Raw genomic sequence first — 25,349 nt, 5'->3', positions numbered from 1 at the left:
AAGAGGAACTCCCTACATAAAACAATCCTTCTCTTTATCCTCCAAACACTCCACAGCGTTATATCATCTTTTTAAAGGACCACTACCGGATCAAAAAAAAGCACCATCAAAAACCAAAACATGCATCCTTTCAAGGTGCATGAGGCTTCCTAACTGCTATTAATTGCTTTATAAGGAGACATTACATACAGCAACTGCGCCCTGTGAAAGAAAAAAAGCAGAAGCATTTTTAGAAGGTAATATATCAGTGTCTGAGGTATCAGAACAGCTAATCAATGGAGGACACATGGTAGGAACACCTCACACAGTACTTGCTAATACACTTTTTATTTTCTTTAGATGTATTTAAAAAGGTATACACAAAATGGTAACTATTTTCCTAAAATGTGATGATTACTATCAAAACCTCTTTTTGCTTTTACAGTTTTGTCTAGCCTTGCAGAGAACAAAGAACTGAAGGAATCCAATTGCACCATGCACAGGAGCAATGGAGTTATCTTGGAAAACACCACAGGCTTTCAGCAAAATAAAACTGTCAGTGCTGGAATTACCAACAGCACAGAAACTGCTCTCAGAAAACAAGAACAAAGGAAGTCAAGAATGTTTTATGCATCTTGGACTCACACATGTATTACTTAAAATACTTGTACTTGCCTTCTATTTTTAAAGCTGGTAACTACAATGAGTAAGGACCACTGATGTTTGTTAACTAATTCTGACCAGATACCACTAAAAAAAGCAAACCGAAATGGCACAGCGCATCGTAGTGCAGTAGCTTCCTTGTGGCACAGATAAAGGACCCCCAAGATGTGCTTGCCATTACACTGGTACCAACTAGGTGGTGCTGGCTCTTCTAAGGGAGCTTCCCAAGACTTTATTCTCAACCAGATTTTTCAAACAACTTGTCTACCTTCAGTTCTAAGGTAAATACTGACCAAACGTACAAAAAAGTAAGGAGCTCTGTGGGCATACAAAAAAAAAAAAGCCCCAAACCACTGGAAGCTAATTAATGCTGTGAAGCCCAACTTGCACCCACCCTGTACACGTTCGGTACAGGTTAAGTGTCAGTCCTTCCATTAGTCACAGCCAGCTCACTGCCCTCAGCTAAGCCAAAAAAGACTTGTCAGTATCCCGCACTAAAGCGGGTTCAGCTCTTCAAATTGTTTTACATAGCAGACAACGGGTGGTCTCTAGCAGGTCTGTAGCTCACATGGGAAGAGATGAACTCACACTGAGAAATACCCCCCAGCCCGGCAGTGGTGCTTTGAGTCCGTTCCAACTTTTTAACTTCCAGCTATCTTTGAGGATAACTAAAATCTGGATGTATTTCTCTCCATACAGGTACACAGAAGTAACCTGATTTACTTAATCAGGTTACTTAACAACCTGCCTTAATTACTTAATTAGGTTACTTAATAACCCAACACTACAAGAATGACAAATAAAAAGCAAAATCTAAAACCTCACAAACAAATGTGCACTCTCCTGAAAAGCTTCTTCACAGTGTTGAAAAGAAATTAAACTGCTATTTGTTTAACAGTAGCACAAAAGTTTTGGTATTTGGCAAGTAGAAAATGTGTTGTTTTTTTTTGTTGTTGTTTGTTTTTTGTTTGTTTAATTGGTTACATTCCTGCTACCAAAGTTATTAACAATAGCTGCCACCAGCCTTCAACATCTACATGAGAAGTACTCAGTTAACAAAACAGTTAAGCACAGTTGGCAAGAGACTGCCACATAATATATCAATGAGAATTATAATCAAACCACGCTTTAATTTCTGTACCAGAACTTCTGACTTTCTGACTTTGTTTACTGTAAGTGAAACCAAGGATGTGATTTCTACGTCCAACCTATTGTTTCAAAATTCATTCAAGTTAAGTTATCGCAGTGTTTTATTTTTCTTTTGCATGCTGACTGAACTCAATTTCAGGTTTCACTTCAATTAATGCTTAGTTTAACCAGAATAATAACCCTTTCTGGAGAAACTGAGCTATCATTAAGACTACCATCAAGCCTTGTATTGCTACCATTTTTTTTCTCCTTTTAAATAAAAACAGTAACAATTAAATCTGTAAGTTTAAAAAAATATATATAAAAAGTTTCCAGGGATGACTGCACAGTTTCCAAAAAAAAATAAAAAAGGGCAATTACTTATAAAAAGAATACCTATTGTTCAAGAACTTGTTGGCCTACTAATTACTGTAAACTTGAAGAGTAGCCTAGAAAAGTATTACTACGTATTTTCATTTTTACATATTTATCTCTTCTCTTGTACAGCTTCATGATAAATTAAACCACTTCCTGATGTACCTAAGAGCAACTCAGATAAGAAGAGTTAGTCTGAATGTAAAAGTTGCCTGTATTCACTGATTCCCAGTACACGTTATCTTGTGTAAGGTGCCAAAGTGCACCCAGACACTATTTTCAGCCACTGATTTTATGAAGTTACAAGCAATTTAGGCACTTTTGAAGACATTTAGTTATATTCAACTGCACTATTTTAAGCCTTCGCAATTAGTTTTAAAAACTTAACTACAGTTACAGTACACCTTCTAATGCATGGACACTTGGTTTCTAACCACTTTCAGTTACGCACAGAAGTAATCTCAAGCTTGGTTTCTTGTTTAGTTATTTGTAGGCAGGCTTGTCTTAGAAGCCCAACAAACAGATGAAGAGAGCTACTATCAAATAGAGCTTTTACAACACTTCTAAATTTAAACAGAGGAATACGACGGTTTCCTTTTCTTTTACTTCCTGACATCTGGCTTTTTCTTATTGTTTTCAAAGCTTACCAGCATCCTGAGTTAGGCACACACGACTAATTGTATTAGCTTACCCTGTGAAGAGTCACTGTGTGTTGTTCCCATATAGCTGTTTCTTCCATTGTTGTGCTCTAAGGAGAGAAAAAGAACAACCACAGATCAGATTTCACTGTCAATAGCTGTAATAACTGTATAGTACCACAAATAAAAACTTACACTCAAAATTAACATTAATATTCATACTGCATAGTAACAGAAAAGTAGGGCTGGCTGGCTCATTCACTAGGTATTTCCTGCCTTTAGACATCACAGCTGAACTTGTGGTGCTTGTTCCAGGGGACTGGGGAACGAGGATTTAAAATAGGTAATAGATTTCTAATAAGTACATATTTCTTAACTTCAACATTTCAGAAGTTTAAAGGGAAGGACAAGCTCATGATGTTGGCGCTCTAGGTTGTACATTAAGGGCACAGTAAATTAAGCTGCTCCAACACCCACTTTCGGTTTTCCAACTACGATCCAACGTGTTGATGTTTTCATTTTCTGAGCATTCTGCCTTTTGCTCATCCTAATTACATGCAGGTTGCCACCAACTCATGAGTGCCTAGACAGAGTACCTGTGCTACTGTATTATGCATACAGGTCACTTAACAGACTGCAGTTCAGCGTACGCTAGTTCCTTTGGTGAACACGGTGGAATTGCAGAAATAAAAAGGGTCCCAGAAAGGGAACAAGGTTAAACAGTAACAGTATGACAATATTTACATGCCTACATGTCTGCTTAAAAGAACAGACACTGGCACAATTTAACACAGCACAAGAAACGGACATTTCGAAAGGGGGAGATCGGGAGAGAGAAAAAAAAAAAAAAAAAAAAAAGGAAGAGCCAAAGGCTTAAAAACAGGTAAAAAGGCAGCAGGAAGCACACAGCAAACAGTATGAAGCCTCCTGCTAGCCTGTTGCTACATTTTCTGCCTTGCCAGGAGGAGTGCAGTGTTTTACCTCCCTCTTGCAAGCAAGCAGTCCACTAAAGAAAAGCATCTCTGAAAAGAGTTAGAAACAAGCCTGTTTTCAAACTTGGTCCAATTTTGTAACATCTGAACTTGCAGCTAGGTTTACGAACAGCATTATTCTCATGACCCCAAAAAGCTGCAGTTTCTCTCTCCACATGTTGTGCTCTGATTTCTCAGGTTAGGATGTGTTACCTGACAGCTAATTTCTCTTTCAGGGTTTGCTTGTCCTGTAAGCGTTGGCGCAACTGAACTGGCAGACACTTCATTCCACCAGTTGCCCTCGCTCCCCCCATCCAGTATTGCATTGCCCCTTTGCATTAGAAATTCCCTCAGCTCTAGCCCCAAAGCAGACTCTTACTTTCCAGCTAAGCATTTTAAAAACAGATCTGATCGATTTTAAAACAGTAACAATTTACACACGCGGTGCTATCCTTGAAACAAAACAGAATGTTCTGCTTGCTAAACTGTTAATGAATACCGCTTTTCTTCCCCCATTTCTGATGCTCTCATTCTGTCTTAGCTTTGGCAAGAGTTTCTGAGGCTGAACATCTCCTCAACAAATGAAGAATTACCTCTGCAAGCTAAGTAACTCCTATTCAGAAGGAGGTGAAAAAGGAGTCCAGTAAAGGACTGCAAAAGTTGCAATATGAAATTTAATGGAAATAGGCAGCCTCAGCTCTACCTGCACCAGGTTGTTCCAATGCTTAGAGGAATTAACCAGGCAAGTCCATCTCTCCCATCTGTCCCAGCCCTGGCAGGCACTTCCTCAGCTTCAGCTACCTGGCACGGGCGTCCCAGCGGCACCCACAGCTGGCTCTGGGCACAGCCCAGCCTGGCAAGCCCCAGCTGAACCCGCTGAGCGCTGCTGGGGCGGGGGGGGAGAGCTGGGATCCCAGCATCAAAGGGTACGCGATGAGAAACTGCAAAACGACGAGTAAGAAAAAAGGGAAGTGGCGTACACAACGTGCTTCTGAGAACAGAGAGACTTCGTACCTCACAGCAAGACGACGCAGCCCCCAAGCCCACTGCCTACCACACACCCGAGCCCAGCAGCCTTCCTACAAGCGGTCGCTCGCCAAATAGGAGAAGCGGCAGTGCAGTCAGCAGGCTGTTCTCTTCTCTAAGTTCAGTCTTTCCACTTCCCTTCTTTGTTCTCCATTTTCTCACTCACACGACCTCTTCTCATCTCCTGCTACTGCCTCCCCCAGATTTTGCAGTTACATTCATTTCAAATTCACACGGCTCAGAAACATCAAATATGCATTAGTCAGATAGCAAACCAAGTGGTGTCTTATTCTCATTCTTTCTGCATGCCCAAACAGTCCAATCAAGAACAGTTAAAGCAGTTCAAAGGCAGCCCGAGGTGAGATGTTGGCTTTAACACAAACTGCTTCTGTGAGTCCGTTTCCCATCTGTAAGGAATTGCCTCTGCTCGCAGAGGACGGAGGCGCGTGACGAAGCCCCAGCAAGGTACGTGCCCTACCAAGCGAGGCAGAAGGACTGGCTCTCGCTGCTCCCCATCAGCCCAGCTCCCTGTTGTAAAGCTGCTCTTAAACAAGAGCCACGTAGCGCTCTGCTCTTCAAGGAGCAGAGGAATTTCAGGAATCTTGCAAGGACTTAAGTCATTCCCAAATCTGTAGAAATAGCAAACACAGCTTGTAATTAAGGGGTGTTGCCAGCCCTGCTGCCTGCTGGTGCCAAACCTGGTACCCATGACAGTGTTACCACCACTGATTTGGGGTAACTGAGGAGACTCGGCTGGAAACAGCCTACTTACTGCCTAACACCCCAGAAACTAAGGACATGAGAATAAGATGCTACAGTATAGGGCTGGGCAACCTAACAGAAATCATGAAGTATCTCTGAAATGCAAGAGGACAACTGGCAGCATGCTAAATTCGAGCACTCCTGATATTATACATTGCCTATGGTTCTCTACATGTATTAAGAATATGAGTAATACAAAGAAGGATGGTATTACGACTTGTGGTAACACTGGGTTATACTCACGCTTTATTAAAATGTTTCCTTAAGCTCATTTTGAGCACCTTTATACAGCCAATTAGTAGCATTCCCAGTTCTGTAGATGGCAACTGGATCTGGTTTTGATTGTTTTTAAGAAATAAAATTATACATGAACTTGTGGCTCATCAATATGCAAATAAAACATTTGCAATTACGATTACAATTTCCTCAGAATCCTGTAAGTACAAAATCTTGTTCAAGTTTCTGATATTTCCCTGAGGTACGAGTATATCAACGTAAATATCTTTTCAGAAAGCTCCCTTTACGATCTGCTTCAGAAGGCACTTAAAGTATTCCCCCACTCACATTTCCTTGCTGCTTCTCAAATGCTGGTGTTTTTATTTGCCTTTTTTTTTTTTTAATATGCCTCATCTCCCACAACTTCTTTTTTCATGCGTATTTCTGGGTACACGAACACACACTGAGGACTGAGTTCCCCCAAAGGATTAATTCTGTTCTTATGCATCAAGATATTCTTCCCAGCCTCACCGGAGAGCCCTGCTGAGTGGCAGTGTGTGCAGCACTCCCGTGTTTCCCACCAGCAGGGCTCGCTTCACATCTCCTGCAGTTGGGAAGGCTGCGATCAGCGGCAGCACTCGGGCTGCCCGCAGGCTTGAGAAGACAGTTCAAGTTTCTGTTTGGAAAGATCCAAATCACAGCTACAGAACCTAGTATCTCATGCCTAAAATAGTGCGAGGTGCCCGAAATGAAGTTCCTTCCAGTCTCACACTTCCTTCTCCAGCCTTCGGCACCTAGAGGACTGCTAGGCTGAAACCCAACTCCTAGGTATTCCTGCAATCCAAGCCGGAATCGTTTCTGAGCGTTGCTTTGCAAGCTGAAGGGAGCTTACTGGAGAAATACCTCCTGTTTTAACTGAACTGCTTTTGCAAACCTTCATTTGTTATTCTTTACACAGCTAATTTTTAAGCAATTACTTCCTCACTTCCAATCAACTTTTGACACGAGGACTATTGTCACTCCAAGCTCGCGGCATCATGTACTTTTTGGATATCCCTTACTTCCAATAAAATGATGACTTCTAAAAGCATTCCTCATTGTCCCAGACAAAAATAAAGTCACAAGAAAAATGTTTAAGCCTGTTATTATTTGAGATGCTTGACAAAGAAAGAACGAACAAACTGGTGAAGGGCTGTATCAGACAATAGGAAAAAAAGATCATTTAGTCAGTCGAGCTCTACAAAAGAGCTCGAGTTGTGTCAAAGAAGTTAAGATTTCATTAAAAATTCTGATGCCTGTTTCGAAAAGAAAAAGTTTCCTCTTAGCTGTAGCTGCACAGTTCATATGTTTTGATATAAATGCAGTCAAAACAGAAGAAATTCTTCCATCTTATCTACCTCATTGTATTTCCATTGGCTTCTAAAATTAGTTCTCCGAGTTATTCTTAGGGAAGTCTACTTCTGCAATAGGACGCTGCTGAACTTCAGAATTGTACAGGTTAGAAGCAGAATCACTGCATCTTGATCACACTTCTTACAGTCCTTTTAATTCTGGTTTCACAACCAGCACTGGGATCTGTTTTAACAACTTCTGCAGGTTTGTTTGGGTGTCCCACGGACTGTATTCATCTTCTGCTTAAAAAAATAAAACTATCTATGCCCAAAGTCAATATCCAAAACAAAACAAACAGCTTCCTGAGGAAGTTCATAGGAAAAAAACACTGAATCTTCCTCAGCCAGTGTTATGCAGGGAATGGAGAGGTCATTTCCCCCCAGCACAGCAGCTGAGCACCAGCTTGGAGCAGCGCACTGCCTGCAGCGCCAACCAGCAGGGCTTCCACAAACACTCACCTTTGTCCTCTCCCAGTTAAACTGCAACCACCTCAAATTTCAACAGATTCTCTCCAATTGTCATACACAGACACCATAAAGGCTTTTGCTGATTAAAAATACTTGTTTCCCCCTGCCACCACCACTCTTTCCCTGCTGTTATTGCAAATAAAATAGAATCCTAGCATCTGATTTCAATAGTGGCAGTCCAAGCTTTCTCGTAGAGTCTTTGTACAGACGATTCACAGCTCACCACAGCTACTCCACAGACTACCTTCAAGATACCCACAGACTACTTTCGAGATACCCGAGCTATTTCAGATCCTGGAAGCCAGCAACTGGAGCAGGTAGAGGCAGAGGTGGGGACTCAGAGGCAGGGTAAGCACAGCGAGCCCCACACTGCTGACACTTGCTGTTTGCTATCTCCGCACCACACTTGGCAAGCTGGCTCTACTCCTGCTTCTTCACTCAAGCACTCTTTGGAGGGAGCAAAAACTCTTTCCCCAAATGTATTTTTGAGACAGACTAGTTTACGAGGGAGATCAGACAGCGCAGCTCAGGGCCAAACACCACCCTTGTTGCTACTGGATTATCTTCTACACGACAATGTTCAGTGGAAGAAAAATCACCCACTAGGGCATTTCCTTGCACGATGTGCATGAGCAAAAAATTCTCACTGATTGCTGAGGCTGAGAACCCAGTCCTCACTCTCACTTTCTGCTTGAGCATACATGCACAGAAGTGACAATTGATCATTTATTTTGGGAACAGAAATACCAGCCTTATTCTCTCAAACAAATACTACACCCAAAAGGTAAAGCATTTCATAGCATGGATATCCTTTATTTTAATAGCATTTTTCTTATCTTGTATGGATCCCAAGCTGTAAGCAAGAGTTGCTCCTCCCAAGCACTGCTATATTTACTCAGCGGGATACCTCGTGAAAAGGTGCAGTCTATACAGCACAACCTACCAGCCTAAAAATTGATCTTCACGTTGGTATTTCCAGAATTCAGAATATCCACTTCAACTGAACTTAAGGATTGTTGATAGTGATATTGGAAAAAGCTCCTGTTAATAATGTCTTTACTACAACAGCATCTGCCTACTATCTAGACAACAGGAAAAACGCATCTTTTATGTAACGAAGAACAACCTTGACAAGGAAAAACTAGGATGCATTTTTTGTTTTTTAAGTAATAGCTAGGCTGTTTCACCATTCTGCTCAATTCATCCTGTACTTCCACAACAACTTCCCACCCCACAGAATATTACCTTAATAAATACAATTTCCATGGCTTCCTGCTCTAGTATTTCTTAATAAGTGTTTTTTTTTTGTTTTTTTTTTGTTTTTTTTTTTTTTTTTTTTTTTTTTTTAAATAAATGTGTAGGTATTTCATTTTCTATAACCCATCACTTCTGCTAGTTTTCCTGATCATTTTTTTCTAAGTAATTCTTGCTCTGGCTATAAGCAAATTCCTCTCTGAACCAAAACCACAGCTCAATATTTAACTCATCCTATGCAACATTCAAGTTCTTTTTTTAGCATGACTTCATTTTTCATAATGGGTGCTCAGGCCCAAACCTCACCCAAATACAGCTCTCTGCTCAGTTCTTGTTGTTACTGCTCATGGGTGCAACACATAAATCAGCAGACCCTCCTTCCAAAACTCTTCACACTTCTAAGAAATCCCTAAGCAAGTAAAATACACAGAAACTAGAGGGAAATATGTCGTTGAAAAAAAAAATTAAAAAAAATAAATCAAGACTAGATTAGAGATCCAGTTCTGTCTCGGTATTTGTAGAAGTGCTTCTGATACAGGCCTGCTGAATGCTGTTATTCCTGTAGAGCAAGAAGGCTGACATTCAGGAATTCTGTAATGAGGCAAAACAAACCAGAACACAAAGACCCAGGTGAAGATGCATCTCAGCGATCTTAGGTCAAGTTACTTCAGATGCTGAAGAATACCAGAACACCACGCCAACAACCTGGTAAGGGTATCAGCCAGCAACTAAGCAAAGCTTACTAGTTTCACCATCTCTAAAGCGTGGGAAAATTACTTTAGAGTTTGGAACCCTCGTCTGTTTTGCTTCTTTCCATTTTGCTTTCCAGCTGGCAATGAAATCGTGTAGGATCACGAACTCCAAAGTGCTGGCAAGCAGCATTTCATGGATCATGATTCCAGGCCAGTACACTAGCAAAATGGAACCAAAATCACAACAGAACAGAAAAGTTATGAAGAAATACAGCTTACCACTTGGCTTTCTTTTCCAGAAAAATTAATGATACCACAGGTAAGCACAAACAACTCCTACACAGCTTACCTTTTTTTCCTTCTCAAAATAATTTCTCCATTATGCTGATCTAGAACACTATTATTAGGACACAAAGACTCAAAAAAGAGGGTATAGTTTTAATATACCATTGAAAGCATTTATCTTCTCTTTAAAGATAAACCTCAGCTCCGACATGACTTTTTTCAAATCACTTCAAAAACAAGATCCTTGAGAAACTCCATCTGATGTTTTAATTCTTTAAATCTCATGTTGCAGCTTGAAAAGGACTTTTCAGCACCAGTGCTTAAAAGCAGCACATACTATTACTAGTTTCCATTCTCAAAAACATTCCTCCCCTCCACTCCCCCTGTGATGTTTCTGTATGTGTGTACATGGGTGATCAAATGCTGGAACAGCATGCCCAGAGAAGTTGTGGCGTCTCTGTCCTAGGAGGTTCAAGACTTCTGGACAAGGCCCTGGGCGGCCTGCTGTAGATGGCAGTGCCTTGAACCGGGCGTTGGACTGGATCATCTCCAGAGGTCCCTTCCTACCTCACTGCTCTGTGATCCTTCTCCCAGGCACACCTAAGGAGAACTGCTTTGAGCGGATGGTGGTGCTAGCTGACCTCTCGAGTCCCTTCCAACCTCATGTTTCTACTGCATTCCTGAAACCAAATCCCACCACCCAACTGCAGACACAGCCTCCGTCCCTGATCTCACACTGAGCTCGATGTTACTGTTTTCTCACTCAGTTAAGAACATTAGCTGGACTTCTTCCAGGTTGTTTTCTCTGATGGGGGAGGAGGAGAACACAGTATCATTATCACAGAAAACTCAATCATACTGCGTTAGTTTTATATAAGAAACCTAAGTCAGATTTATGTAACTCAACATTACTTTTTAATTAAAAATTAAAAGCCCAAGCACTCACAAATATAAGATACGGACACTGAAAATTACCATCATGTAGTTAGAGATCAGAGCAGCAGACGAAGTGTTCGAGCACCTCGCTTGAAGCAAGAACATCCCTTACCTTGCTTTTAATCCAGAAAAGCTGCATGTGGTTACCAAGCACCTGGCAAACATCAGCTCGAGGTGGTAGGCTCAGCAGGTCTGCCGAATGACAGCCTCTGGAGAAGCAGTGGGATGCACTGAGGCACAGGGGGGCTGCTCTCACTGCATCACTCAAACCAAATGCACATCTCAGAGATGTGCATGATGGTTCAAGTTACAGATGCCCTACCATGTTCCAATTTGACAACAAAACACATTAACTTACATGTAGATTTTTTTTTTTTTTTTTTTTTTAAAGGCCGAAACTACTACGAGCAAGAAAAGCTATGGTTCACTTGCCCAATTCCTCTGAAGCTGGGATTTGAAATGCAAGGATCCAACAAACACACGCTGCCTTTTGCATGGTAGAAGCAGCTGACAAGTACTTCAGGAGCTGCAGAACTCCAGCATGTTCTAGCTTTTTTCCCCTCATTCTCATTATGAAGAAATGTGTCACTCAGGATTTGTTTTTAAATAGGTTCAAAATTTCTTCCTCTGATTCTCACCTACCACTATCACCAAGAAGTTTTGCACCAAGCATCCTTCCCTTCTCTCGACGACCAAGAGCACACAGATGGCTTTGTCACCACCCCCTCCACCCCCCAAGTTTGGGTAACAGTCAGTTCAGAAGAGACAATTTTAGCAGTCACAGGGCTGCTAAGGCATCTGCAGCACACATTACAACTCTAAGCTTACATTAACTTTACTCGTTCAAAGGAGATTAAGTTAAGAGCCAAGGATACAGAAATACAGGAGTCAAGAATAGAGAAGAAGGTGAATACCATTCAATATCACAACCCTAATTTGGTTAGAAAATATGAATTGTTTGGAGTAGGAGACAATAGCATGAAACAGTTTGGTTTAAAAATGCAAAACAGGGAGCACAACAGCCATATTTCCCTCCCCTAAAGTCAGGTGCTTGTGATCTGAGAGGAAGAAAAACTCAATACATGACAAGTCAGCGAGAGAAGAGGAATGAGAATTGGAGCAGCATTTCAATGCCCCATTTGCCAGAGGGAGGCACGGGACTGGGACGGGTGGATGAGGTACCCAACAGGTCACCAGCGTTGGTCACCAGTGGTGGTAACAGGCCTGGAAGGCTGACCTGGCTACGGGCAAGCCAAACATCCCTCAACTTGCTGAGCAGGCAAGCACGCCAAGTGCAGAACATATTTTTCTTCATGAAAGAAAACTATTCCCATCCTACTAAAATGCACGGTTTTGCATTGCTTCATTACGAAATGAGTACCCATTTACCTGGCTTTCCAAAATAAGTTACTTGAAAAAGAATAAGAGATATCTTGCTTAAGCAGACACGAGGTAGTGTTTGACAACCTAGTCACAGCACCTGTCACTCCGTCTCGCTCCCCACAGACATCACCAACCTGCTAGCTTTGCAAAGGTGGTTTTTCAGGAAACACGTTAACTATTAACTAAATAATTGAAAAAATAACATGCCACAATTGTCCTTCCATCTGATTACAAACCAAACAATATAGCAGTGATCTAAACTCAAAGCCACCTAGGGTTTTAAGTTATAGATGTATAAAGCCAAAAAAAAAAACCAACAAAAACAAGGCAACCTTAGTCAATGGTACCAGTACTGGAACTGAACAATACAGCACTGGAGAAGCGAGTCCTTCTCCGGTCAGCAGCGAGCCATTGCATCGCCTCGGGTAGCCTGCGGCCCAACAGCTGAGCTCCAGCCTCCCAAGCAGCTTACGGCTACAGCTTAAGTGCTTATCTGTCCCCAGTCCTCGCACCCTTTTGTTCAGCGCACGCATATCAAATTGATTCAAGTTAGCTGCTCCTGAGAGAGAAAAACAGAAGTAATTGTCAAAGTTCAGTTTCAAATGACTCCGGGAAAGGGGTGAATGGGGTCTGGGAAGGGCAAGGACAGGTTATTATCCCACTAACTGTGAAACAACCGAGCTGGTGCCCAACACTTTTGCAGACACAAGGCACAGCAAGCAGAGTACTTAAAGAAAACTTTCTTTTCCAAACCCACATAATTGCAAAACCAGCACCTGCAGGCTGCTGCCTGCCAACAGAGGGATCAGGAGCAGCACCACCTCAGTTTATGGCATCCTCAGGGTGGGCTCTGAACTGCACCAGGGATGGATCAGGGGCTGGCGGTGGCTTTCCTGAGAAGCAGCAGGAGCAGGCAGGCAGAGGAGCTAAGACAAGCAAGATGAAGTCCTAACGGGTGGGCTCTTCACTGGCTGTGAGCACAGCCGGACACACACCCACAGGCAGCATCGTAACACTGCCTGCTTCACGGGGAGCATGAAACTCACTCTGAAGGTAGCAGAAAACACACCATTTCTTTACAACCAGTTATAGTGTGTTTATTTGGGGTGTTTATTTTTTGTTTGTTTTTCAACTTCACCCTGACTATCTTCAGGTTTGAAAAATACAAGCGTTTCTTTGGTAACAACCTTGGTTTGGTTTCTGAAATGAGAATTTTACGAGCATGTTTTTATGGAAAAAATACAAATTTTCCACCTTCTTCTTTCGTTGTTTTTTTTTTTTTTTTTTTTTTAAATGATCTGCTTCCTTCTCTTCAGGACCCAGTGCTACCAACAAGCTGAAGATAAATACCACCAGCTCTACAAAAATCAGCAAGAAAGGAAGAATCAGGAAGACATTTGCAGTTTCCTCTCCCCTCCCTCGTGCTGACGTGCAGAGGCAGCAGTGTCACCCTGTCACCCAAACCGAGCCAGGAACACCTTACTGAGGAGATAAGTTGTGGTGGCAACAAACAGCAGCAATGAATCCCATTCCTCTGAGGAGCGAGGAGGGGACAAGAGGCAATAAAAGCAGGCCTGAGATACCGCCCAGTGCAAACAGCTGCCCTGATTATAATCCTCCTCTTTGATTTTCTACTGGCAGCCGTCCCAGCCTTGCCTTTCTCTACACCACTGGTTCACAACCTTTTCCAATTTGCAGATCTCACCAAAAAAAAACAAGTTGGATGCGAATTGCCATATATTAAACTTCAGCTAAAAAAAAGCAAACCCTTTGTCAGCAGCAGCTTCCTGGGTTTGGGAGGTTTGGATTTTCTCCTTGTTGGGGACTGCAGCCCTACTCCCACTCCAGATCCCTGCGAAGTGCCACGAATGCCAGGCTGAAGAACCACTACAGCTGTTCTGCACTCGCTGCCTCAGAAGACACCAACCCATCCCCTTCTCTTCCCTTCCCGAAGCCAGGGTAGAAGAGACATTGGCTACAGCTTCTAGAACAAAATGACAGAGTAATTTGTGGGCCAGAGGCTTTACACAGGCTTCCAATTAAACTCTGAAAATATTTGGATGTACATAACCACCATGCTTTTTCCAATCCCACCCCACGGACTTACAGCCAGGACCTTTTCCTTCTTATTTGCACATCAAAGCAGGGGAAGGGAGAAGCCTTGCAGCACGCTGACTGCCCGCCCAGACAGCAGAAGGGCTTGCTTCAGAAACATCTCCTCCAGTGCCATTTGGTGGCCTTTCAGGCCTTCTGACCACTGTAGCTCATTTGCCAGACAGCATTTTCTGTCAAACTCACAAAACTTTCTAAACTTGCAGAGTAAGCAACTACTAAAAATGACTGTTTTTCAGATGACTCCAAGGCCTTTTCTCTGTGGTCTTCTGTTTCCAAAATTTAGCACTTAAAGTAACAACAAAAAGCAGAAGTAACTAAAGATCACAATCCATCACTTAACTACCTTAAAAAAAAAAAAAAAGTCTCACTTGCTTTAAGCCTCAGATGCTTAAAAGCCCCAGAAACCAAAAGGTAACCTTCGAAGCGGTCACAAAGCCCCTGTCAGTGCGGATCTAAATCCCAAGGTGGAACAAGCTGCCCCCTCCTCCCCAGCAGCTCTGAACACGCAGCAGTGTAGCTGCTTTTTCCGCAACTTCCACACTGCACATTAAGACCAAGAGCATATCGAGGGTGCAGGATGACGTTCCTGCTCCAAGCAGCATGGTGCCCATCCATCAGCAGCCTGGAATGCACATTCCCAAACAGGCGAGCGAACTCTGCAGGCGGAAATGACGGGGGCTGTTTTAAAACATTCATTCCGCTTCTACCAGAATTGCCTCTTTAACTACCAGGAACCAAATTTAAAAATTATGGGCTTCGGACTTGGTAAGTATCACATGGGACAGAACTCTCCCTTTTTGAGCTGTGACTATACTTCAAAACTACAAGGGTCAAAACTGTAACAGCATGACATGGGGGTTTGCAAACCAGAGCAGAAGGGAGTTGACACAGCCTTCAGCTCACCCCTTGGTGTGCCAGCACCCCTTCCTCTTCGTGGCACAGAAAGCAGCTCTGCTCAACTGGTACATTCTGAATGCAGTTCTAAGCAAGTGACAAAGGTTATAGACCAGGGGAAATAAGTAGTGCAAGTTTAATTGAAGTTTAGCTTGAAGTTGAAGTTACCCTCATCTTCTACCTTATTAAACCTCATGTTTTCAAGTAAGTTAGGGCTTTAATTGTCAAAAAAGTACAAAGTCACTGAAGAGTGACAAAGTTTGCAATCAAGCACAGAAGACAGAAAACAGCAATCCCACATCGCTGCATTTTTCTCCTCTGAATACATTTGTTCACACGTCATTGCACGTTAACTCCAATCGGTTCACAGTAAAGTAATCACACGTGGCTTTTGGTATCTACAAGTCAAGGATCCAGAAGGTCATTTTTGTGACATGTGGTCTTTTCTGAGTCTCAATAAACCAGCAGTATAATTTTAGGATTGCTATGTGACTTCTTTATTAGAAGAACTGTAAGTTGTTAAGAGATGAGACAGAAGAAGTACGCTTTGCAGCTCTGTTTCCATTCCACCTCTGCTTTACATACTGCAACTACACCGCAAGTAAATCAGGGTCATCATTTAGCTACATAGAGATGATTTTGGAAGAAACAGATGTCAGAAAGTAAGCAAACATTGAGTTTCCAGGAGCAAATACAGACCACACTGTTTCCATTTTTCTTCACATGTAAACTACTTGAAATATTTTAGGAAACTGTGTACGACAGCACAGCAAGTTGTTTAGTTTTCCTTGCTCTGTGTATGTCAGCCCTTAACCAGCACATTATGTTGATCACCACCTATTTCATCCTTCACTTCCCGAGAGCTCTGGAACCACTTCCTTCTCCAGCCTCCAGCCTGAGTGCCCCGTCAGCTCAGCTGTCAGTGTTCCTGAGCAATATTTACTCTCAGAAGGCCAAAGCCAACAAAAGCAGTATCATATCAACACTGCAGGTTGACACATACACTTAACGTGCTTAAACACCGAGACCAATGGGACCGCAGCGCTTCTTGCGAGTGGCAAGTTCCTGCAGGGTTTAACTTCTTCCTGCAAAGCGGAGGGAAGGCTGTGGCAGAGCATCAGGCACAGAGCAGCTCAGTGTCATTATCTCAAGCAACAGGTAATTCCACATGCCTACATAGCACACATCATTGCAGCAGTATCATTAAATGCGATCGTTGTGATGCCTTCAAAGCCATTTTCAGAAACAGGACTTGAGATTTATTTACACATCCTTTACTTTTAGGATATAATACAACCACATGGCCAAGACTTGCTTTTTCCTTCTACTACCAGAACCAGGTACCTACCTTCTCCAAGACAGAATTGTAGTTTTTCATGTAAGAAAGCCACGACCACCAGAACACACACACACACACACACCTGTAGTACCTACAGTTTGCACTCGGATGTCAGCCCGAACCAACCAAGCTGAGGCTGGTGGAGCAGTACAGCTGGCTGGCTCACAGGGCATTTTTGCTTTTCAGCAGCCTCGCTTTGCATGTGTTTCATAACACATTTAGGGGGGTCGTGGGTTTGTTCCCCTCTCCAAAATAGGTTTATGGTAACATGTTCTTTTAACCTGTGCTGAAATAAACTATTTAGCATAAGTCACTACCGGTCCAAAAAAAAAAAAAAAAACAAAACAAAAAAAAAAAAAAAAAAAACATTCAACATAACCGAAAGTACTGCTCATAATTAAATAAGCTTTGGTTGCCTTTGTAGACACATTTTCAAAGTGAGAAGTGGAAGAAGAGTTTGCACGCCCTACAAACACCCAGAAAGCCACCAAAATTACTGAAGATTAAAGAAATGCAAATAAATCCCAGCAAATATATTGGCAGCAGTCTGACACCCACCAAGAATTTTTGACAAGGAAAATAGACCTATCGGCACTGTACGTAACACTGAGAGCTTTCTGTTGGCAGGTCATATAGCACATGAACACATTTTTGGAGACTTGTCATTACTTCTAAACTACTGATAGTACTTACACTATTATTGTCTTAAAATGGTACTGAGAGACTATCTATGACACCTGCTGGTACAGTTCACAGAAGCTTTATCCGTACAGGTTTGAAGAGATCGTTTCATTCTCACCCTGTGAAGCTCTCAACCCAAATACAACTCAGTAATACAATACATCTCAATTCTTTGAAAACAGACGCCTACACAGAACTACTCAGACATGCTACCCATCAAACCCACCTCTTGGCAAGCATTTCCCATCTGTGCTTAATGGGCAGATGTCCATTTAGTTTACTCAGCACATTTTTTGAAGTGAAAAAGCACGAGTGACATTCTAGCTATTTATCCAACCAGCTGGAGAAGAAACTGGATAAGCTCTCGCTTAACAACTGAGATGTCTGCGTAATTTTGGCCAATTACCTGTTTATCCTAGGCTATAGCCACTGTTCACTCAACTGTTGCCCCAAAAGCTATCAAGTTACATGACCACAAGAAACAGACTCAGAAGGAAACAACTGATTCACCTACAAACCTGCACAATCAGCTATATTTAAAAAATAAAGGAACATCTTTACTAAATGAGTACGAAACCTCAGAAGTTCAGCTTCAGTGCAGCAGACAAGTCTGTCTGATGAGTCAGTCCAATGGAAAACGCTATCAGAGGGCCATGGTTTGCAGAAGAAATGCTAAGGGCTTTTGAAACAATTTGAGGAGTTGATGACTTTGCAGAAAGTCCCAAGGCTTCTTATCCATGAAGAGCATTTCTACAGCAGAGACTGCTCATGTGCCCAGGCAGCACTATTACAGCTGGCTTTTACTAAGATAAAGGAACTTAAGAAAGGTTAAACTTGGGGGGGGGGGGGGGGGGGGGGGGGGGGAACTGCTCTATCTTGGTGATTTCCTAATTTGGAAAGCGAACCATAGTCCAATTTGGGTACAGGAGAAGCTGTTACCTTCAACTTCCAAAGACAACCTAAAGAAAACCTGAAAATCCAAACGTTTGAGTAATTATATAGTTGTCTAGTTCCTTTTCACTGGAGTAGTTCTTTTCTGTCCCATATCCAAGCTTGATTTATTATTTGGTTTTTACACAATTGGCCAGGGAAAATGCACATCCTATTTATAACACTGAGGCTTTTATTCCAGAGTTTTTAAACACTGATAAAGCTATCCTTGCCGTACAAAATCAGCTGCACACTTGAAGACAGATTTCAGTAGGAGTTTGCAATAACTTTGTTAAACAAGGTAAACGCCCTGTTTGTGTGTCTCCCATAACACAAGGTAAATCAGAACACAGAAACCGGAAGGGAAATTTTATGAAGTTCTACTCTGTAACTTCTTTGTCCTCTGCAAACTGTGATGGGAGTCCTCACAGAAATCTGAAGATGGGACTGGAAATCAGTAAAGAAACAGCTCAGGAAAGAAACAGCTGCTTTGAGAAATACCCGTTTCAGTCTAGCAACTCCTTATTAGTCAGCAGATCAACACCTCTATAGTCCTTACTCAAGGCTTCAGAACTGCACTCAGGTTAGAAAAACAAAACCAAACCACTAAGAAGAGGAATTGACTGACAAAATTGGTCTTCAGACATGAGTAACCACTCTGGGGATTGTACAGAATGGGAGTTAGCTGCCCTAACAGTTCAGCAGCATCACAAGATGTCCTGTGTTTCTCAGAACTTTCCAGGAAACAATTCAGCTCCCCAAAACCCCAAAAATGAGTGAATGGCCTTCTGATGAGTTACTGAGATGAACGGGATCACCACATCACCAGACAAGCATCAGGTTCAGCGCACAAGGCCAACTGCAACATGGGGAAGAAAAAAATGTTTGTACCTACTAGGTACTGGAAACATATCAACCACTGTAGAACCACCCCACAGATACTACTATAAAAACTTTTTTCTTAAAGTACTCAAACAGAAGTGACCTTAAAAAATACCCATTACCCCACATTCCTTATCTAGTTAAGCCATTTAGAAAACAGAAGTTGAACTGAGGCCCCACCCTGCATTCCTTGGCGCAATCACGACCCAGAACAATATTACCGAAGAACACCACCGATGGAGTGCCAGCCCTCCAGCCAACACATTGCATCAGGCAGGACTGCAGGTGGTAAAAACCAAGTGGGACAACACAACACAAGGTAAATATTATTTATTACCTGCCTTCTGAACAAACCTTACTACTGAGAATAGTCCACAAACAAGCTGTGAGCAACTGTCTCCCTCTTGTGAAGAGATTCTTGGTGTTGAAGCCAAGGCAAAATGCCTGTCGCCTCCTGCCACTGGGTAATGCACCTACACCAACACAGGTAACATGCTGTCATTCTGAAATAGATGAGGTTAAAATTCAGATACACGGAAAGACTTTAAGTTTCCATTTCAGAGCTGATGCCACATATCCTTCAGCTGATGAAAATTTCCTACAAAACAATCCCCAGAGAAGTGGATGGTCTCAAACTACATCACTGGTGTGCGAGGCCAGGGTGAGCCCGCTCCTTTCATCAGCAAGGCTGGCCAAGAGCCTCAACTGGGAAGGGAAATTAGGAGTCAAAAAGCTGTGGCGTGTAGGCTGAAGCCTCAGTAAGGCTTTCACTCAGATATGATTTGGCATAACAGCTCTATTGTCTCAGCAGTCAGCACTCTGGAAGAGGCAACACTTGTACATATGCTATTTCATACCCTTTTTAGCACTCATTCTGCTGCCTGACCCCTCAGTCAGCTGGTTCATCTTAGTAAACTGACAAGGGAAATAAACAGCAATGAAGAGCATAGAAAACCTTTTTAAACTCAAAGCAGTGACATGAAGTAGAGTTTTTAGAGGTCAGCCAAGGATGGGGGTGAGGAAGACCAACTTGTCACATCTCCCTTTTAGCTGCAGCAAGCTACTCCATCATCTCTGCCAACCGCTTGTTTCAGCAGGAAGCAAAAATCTCTCCCATTAAAAAAAAAAAAAAAAAAAAGACACTCTTCAAGATAAAAACCACCAAGTTATTCGAAGTATTTTAAGATGAAGTATTTACAGTGCAAAAAAGGTGAAAGCATGCTCTGATGTGATATTGAAATAAGATAAACACCTAGGTTAAAATGCAAGCTAAGAAAACAATTACATTTAATCTAATTACACTATTTTGCAGACATTTAGCATGTGAACTGTTCAGGGCAGAGGCCCACCAATTAGAGCTACCAGGATAGACAATCATTTACAAGACCTCACTGCCACTGATGGAAATAGGTACCACTATGCATCGAAGCATCCAAAAATTAAATAAGCAAAACAAACAAAAGTGAATTCCCAGAATCACATCCTGCCCACAACACACTGGATTGCTTTGTGAAAAGGAAAGAAAAACACAAGAAAAGCAGTCCAGAGCAAATGGGGATCTGTCCAAAGCAATAAATATTGCTGTTCCTTATTCTTCCAGTCCAGCAGCTGCTTCTCTCTTCTAGTATCCTTTTGTAATTAAACAGAGTGAGTAAAGACAGCCTGCATTTTAAATGCTTTGGCCAGCAGTTATCTAACTATTAACAAATTTAACAACACCACAAAGGCTACTTAGGATCTTCCTAAGCCCATCTGTAATCGAATCTCCCCTCCCTTCCCAGGCTGCAGCTCAGCAGTAATACAATCTCTTTCCATTTGTCCTAAGAACTACAAAATTACACGCTGCCAACCTGACTGCAACAGAAGCAGAAACGCAGATTTCCCTAAGACTCCTCTCCCAAATGAATGTGTATTTCATTTCAGTGTAGAAACGTTTCATGCCTTCAGACAGACAGCACGGGTATTCCTATGGAGAGCCCTTGCATACAGCAAGAACCACCATCGGGAGAGACCTGACCCTGCTGCAGGAATCTCTGGTGCTGCTGACAGCTGATATAACCAAAACCCTTCCTGCATATTCAGTTTGAGACAATATAGACACATGCTTACTCCAAACTATTTCTAAACACTCAACTCCAGAGAAGCTATTTAAACTAGAAAAAATCTTAAAAAAAAAAAATAAATAAATAAATAAAAAAAATAAATCCTGAAGTCTGAAGAGGTAAGGATAAAGAGCAGTGACAGGATTATTCAGAATGAAGGCATGAGAAAGGCAGCAATACTTCCAAAAAAATAGTTGTAGTGCAGTCTTTCCTCCATTAGAATAAAATCAGAATTGAACAGAAAAAGCATTTTCAAAGCACAACTGATTCAATATTCGTACCTGCATAGTCATGGAAGTTGTGTTAATTTCCAGAAAAAAATTACATGCAGTGACAACACTTTCAACTGTACTGCTTCTACTAGTCCATTGATTTAGCTGCATCTTTTCCCTAAATTTTTATCACTTTACCTTCAGAGTCATTCCTTTAGAAATTTAATCCTCTAAAGATATGGTAACGTTATCAACAGATGTACTAATGCGTCTTTTTTTGCCTCACTATGCCATTTAAGATGAACCATGTTAACAAACATTGAACAAAGTCAGTGTTTCCCGTATTTCCTTTATAGGAGATGAGAGTAACAACGAAGCCATTTGAGTACACACAAGGAACAAGCTTTCTTGTTCTACTAACGATTACAAACAGTCTTTTCCCCAGAAAACTAGAAAATACTACAGAATTACAGTGTTCATTTCCTGCTCTAAGTCCATTCCCTGCTCTGTCCTCTGGAGATGTGCTGTAGCAGGTACAATGCATTACAGCACCGAAGGTAAGTGTGCTGTCACCGTATGCTACTGAGCTAAATAGCAAAAGCAGATTTAAACACACCAGCTGCTTATTCCTGGACCTACACTACTGCTTCAAGGGCTGCTAAGCACTGTTTGTCCATACCTCCAAGTTACTGGGAGGGCAGTGAACATGAGGGAATACACAGGGGAACGCCTGCAGCCACCACCACCTCTCCAGGCGGAGAACGATGCCATGCTGCACAGAAGTTCAAGCCTTAAAATGACTTGAAACTTCACACTATACATATCTACAGAATCAGTGAGGTCTGACTAGGCTTGCCATTTCTCAGCAGAAAAGGCTCAGTATCAATACTTTCTGTGGAGTCAAAGGTTAAACTGTGCATTGGTCACCTTGGGCTGTCGCTGGTAACGAGCTATGATGCTTCTGACTGTACAGGCTGGCTTGGATGAGACTTGCAACTCATGCAAACATCCGGCACCCTCACTTTCAGTTCGATCACAGTGTCCTCAGAACGCAGTCTGTCCGTGTCACGTTCTAGCCAGGCTGCTGGAACTGAGCAGTTCAGCATGCTGCCATCATTTTTCCGCTTCCTGGAAGTGCAACTCAGGCACTATCCCATATAGCAATTATTAATATAACTAAACAAAGAGATTAAACTGAAAAATTTCCTATTCCTGTTCAAGTCCTGCTTCTAACGCTGCAGAAGCTGCTGGCATTACAGTTACCACGTATGATGGTCCTTAAGCATCGTGCACAGCAGACAGCCTCCGCTTCTCAGCTTCTTCCCTTCCTTGTGCCCTTCCAAACAAGACACCAGATCTCAGGCCTCAACATGACACATGCTACATTTCTGAGAACTATTTTCTTCTGCATTGGCTATCACAAATAAAGGACCATTGTTTTTTTACGCCTTTCCCTCCCCCTTTTGCCCAGTCACACACACACTCTCCCCCCTCCCCTAATCCACGCGTACTTTCAAGCCACCACATCACCTCTAAGGCTGCTTGTTTGCAGCAGCACTAAATAAACCATACACACCAACCCTGCCTCTCACACGACTGTTTTTGAAGTTTTTTGAAGTGAAAATTAACAAGAAAACAATTTAAACGGAGACAAGTCAACAATTGGCCGAGATAAGAACGGTGTGTGGAGTCAGCGGGAGAGAAGTGTTGTTATAGGGAAGGGGGGCTAAAAGCATGGAATGAGAGCCAGCTTTGTTCACAGGCAGCAGCCTAAGTGCCTATCAGTCAGCAAAAGCATTTTTAAAACAGCTGCATCAAAGCTTTCTGCAAGTTAGTCAGCATGTGACAGGCCAGCACATCAGAGCAGCGCCACGGCAGCCTCTGCATAATAGGAGCGCTGCGAGTGCCCTGAAAGGTCAGGGTGTGCAGGCATTCCAGCCCTCTCTAAATTGCCTTGGCTTATCGCTTGGAAGCAACATAATTACATTGCTTCAAGGGCTAGGACAGCAAAGACAGATTTTCGGTATTATGTTTTGGTCAGCTGCACACTAATGCTTGGATTTTCAGGATAGCCAGGAAACACGGAGTAACGCACAAGTCAGAAATAATGGAACTTGAACACATGGACACATCTCCTCTTCCACCACAAAGAAACTGAAGCTACTCACAAACTTTCTAACAGCCCACACTATTTTCAAGTACAGCTATGTTGTCTGAGATTTATTTACTTATTTATTTTTACACAAGTGTTGCAAACTTTTTTTTTTAAACAGAAAATTAGATTTAGCTTGTTTCTGTATTGAAAATTTCATGAATAAATTAAAAAGTCCTGTCCCAGAAATTAAAAGCAAAACCCAATTTCATTCTGAATTCCTACTTCCATTTGAAAAGCAGTATTTTTCTGTAAGAAAGAAGATAAATGCTTACAGCCAGCTATGAAGACCCTGAACAATTGACTTGCGGTAAAGCAAGCCGGTCACCAGCTTTACTCACAGATCTTCCCGGGACAGAACCAAAAAAAAAAAAAAAAAAGAAGACTCCCTCAGCCTATCTACCTCACAAGATCAAAACTAAATTAGATGACAGCCTAATCAGGGCTCAGTAAGACTGGAACTATTTCAGTGCAACGTTTGCTCCAGGCATCTCTCTCCTGCCACGCCATGCAGCGCGGCACGAAGCACACCCACCCGACCCCCGGCTCACACAGCAGCTATCTGCCAGCGCAGCTCGCCACCTGGTTTAGTTCTCCCGTCCCATGCCTGCTTACTTCACCCCTGCACATCTATTTCTGCTACTCTGCACTACGAGACCCCGTGCTCTTCATGCACAGTGAGTTAGGGAGGGAATAACAGTGACAGATGTAAAGACTGCCGTAAAAGTTCCTAGTTAATTCAGTCGTAAAAAAGGGGGGAAAAAAATACAACAACACAGCATTTCTGACTGCTTCCTCTCATTTCAAGTATTTTTATTGTTACCAGCTATTTGAGGTATGTTTGATCTGCAGAGGAGCTGGTTGAAGCACTTCGTTCAGCCTAACAAAACGCACGCTGCAGAAGCCATTCACGTTTATGAGCCATCTCCTTTCTGCCTGCATTTAAAGCAACCCCACGGTGCTGGCAACAGCACGAAGCATACAGTCACAAAGATAGCCCTAACATGAGCTACGATCCAACTATTTTGGTGTCCCCGTAGCAGTGGGGGAAAATAAGCAGAAGAGGCAGGCCAGTGGTCATTGCGGGGGACAATGACCTCAGCAGCTGCCAGCGCCTGCCTTCTTACTATTGTTTACACATCTTCCCGAGATAAAGAGGCATTTACACACTGCAGACAATGCAGCGACTAAGAAAACCTTCAAGTTAGCATTGGCGTATTTCAGATGAATCATTCAGACTTACATACCCTCAAAGGCAAAGAGATTTCTTTAAAGATCCAAGCGCACGCTTGCGTCTATGTCAATTTTCACCTCGCAATCCCTTCTGACAGCCAGCCATCAGACGAGAATTACAAGGCTTCGTTTGGAACAAGGCACGTATTACATCACCTTGTATTTCAGATGGTGAATTTAAATAAAAAACACCCAGGACGCAGAATGGAACAGGGTCCTGGGAACAGCATACCAGGAGAGAAACTGGGACACGCGTGCACATGTGTGTGAGGAATTAACCTGGCAAGAAGAGAAGGAAAAGGGAATTATCAGGCCTTACATTAATTTTCAATCCTATTTGCAGCTCTTCTCAGCATACAATGTCCCCCCTCTGTTCCTCCCTAGTAAAAGGAGAGCAGGAAAAAGATATTTGATGAAGCTGACAAACACAGGCAAAGAAAACTCCTATTTGCAACATTTCATTACAAATACTGCCGTTGTTCACAGAGGGTCTGGTTGCACCTCCAACCTGCAGGGGTGGCATCCCATCTCCTCTGGAGGAGCAAGGCACCCTGAGAAAGCAAGTGCTTCTGAACCACCACCCCCTTCCTGCCTCTTCCAGCCAGGGGGCAGAAAAACACAGCAGGACTTCCCTTAAGCCAG

General features: G+C 42.5%; 1 protein-coding gene across 6 annotated transcripts in view; it reads right to left on the bottom strand.

Annotated features, from left to right (window-relative positions):
- The window catches only part of TJP1 (tight junction protein 1), a 78,131-nt gene that overhangs the window by 43,208 nt on the left and 9,574 nt on the right, over window positions 1-25,349 (bottom strand). For 5 of the 6 annotated variants that reach the window (XM_082769273.1, XM_082769275.1, XM_082769272.1 and 2 more), the window contains exon 2: window positions 2,837-2,893. In XM_082769273.1, the coding sequence (XP_082625399.1) occupies window positions 2,837-2,893 (57 nt within the window). Of the gene's footprint in view, window positions 1-2,836; window positions 2,894-19,362; window positions 19,429-25,349 lie in introns of those variants that run through there. The other variant, XM_082769274.1, reaches the window with a different exon arrangement.

The sequence above is a fragment of the Aythya marila genome (assembly GCF_965140915.1).
Source record: "Aythya marila genome assembly, chromosome: 11".
Lineage (NCBI taxonomy): Eukaryota > Metazoa > Chordata > Aves > Anseriformes > Anatidae > Aythya > Aythya marila.
This window is presented reverse-complemented; position numbering and strand designations above follow the sequence as displayed.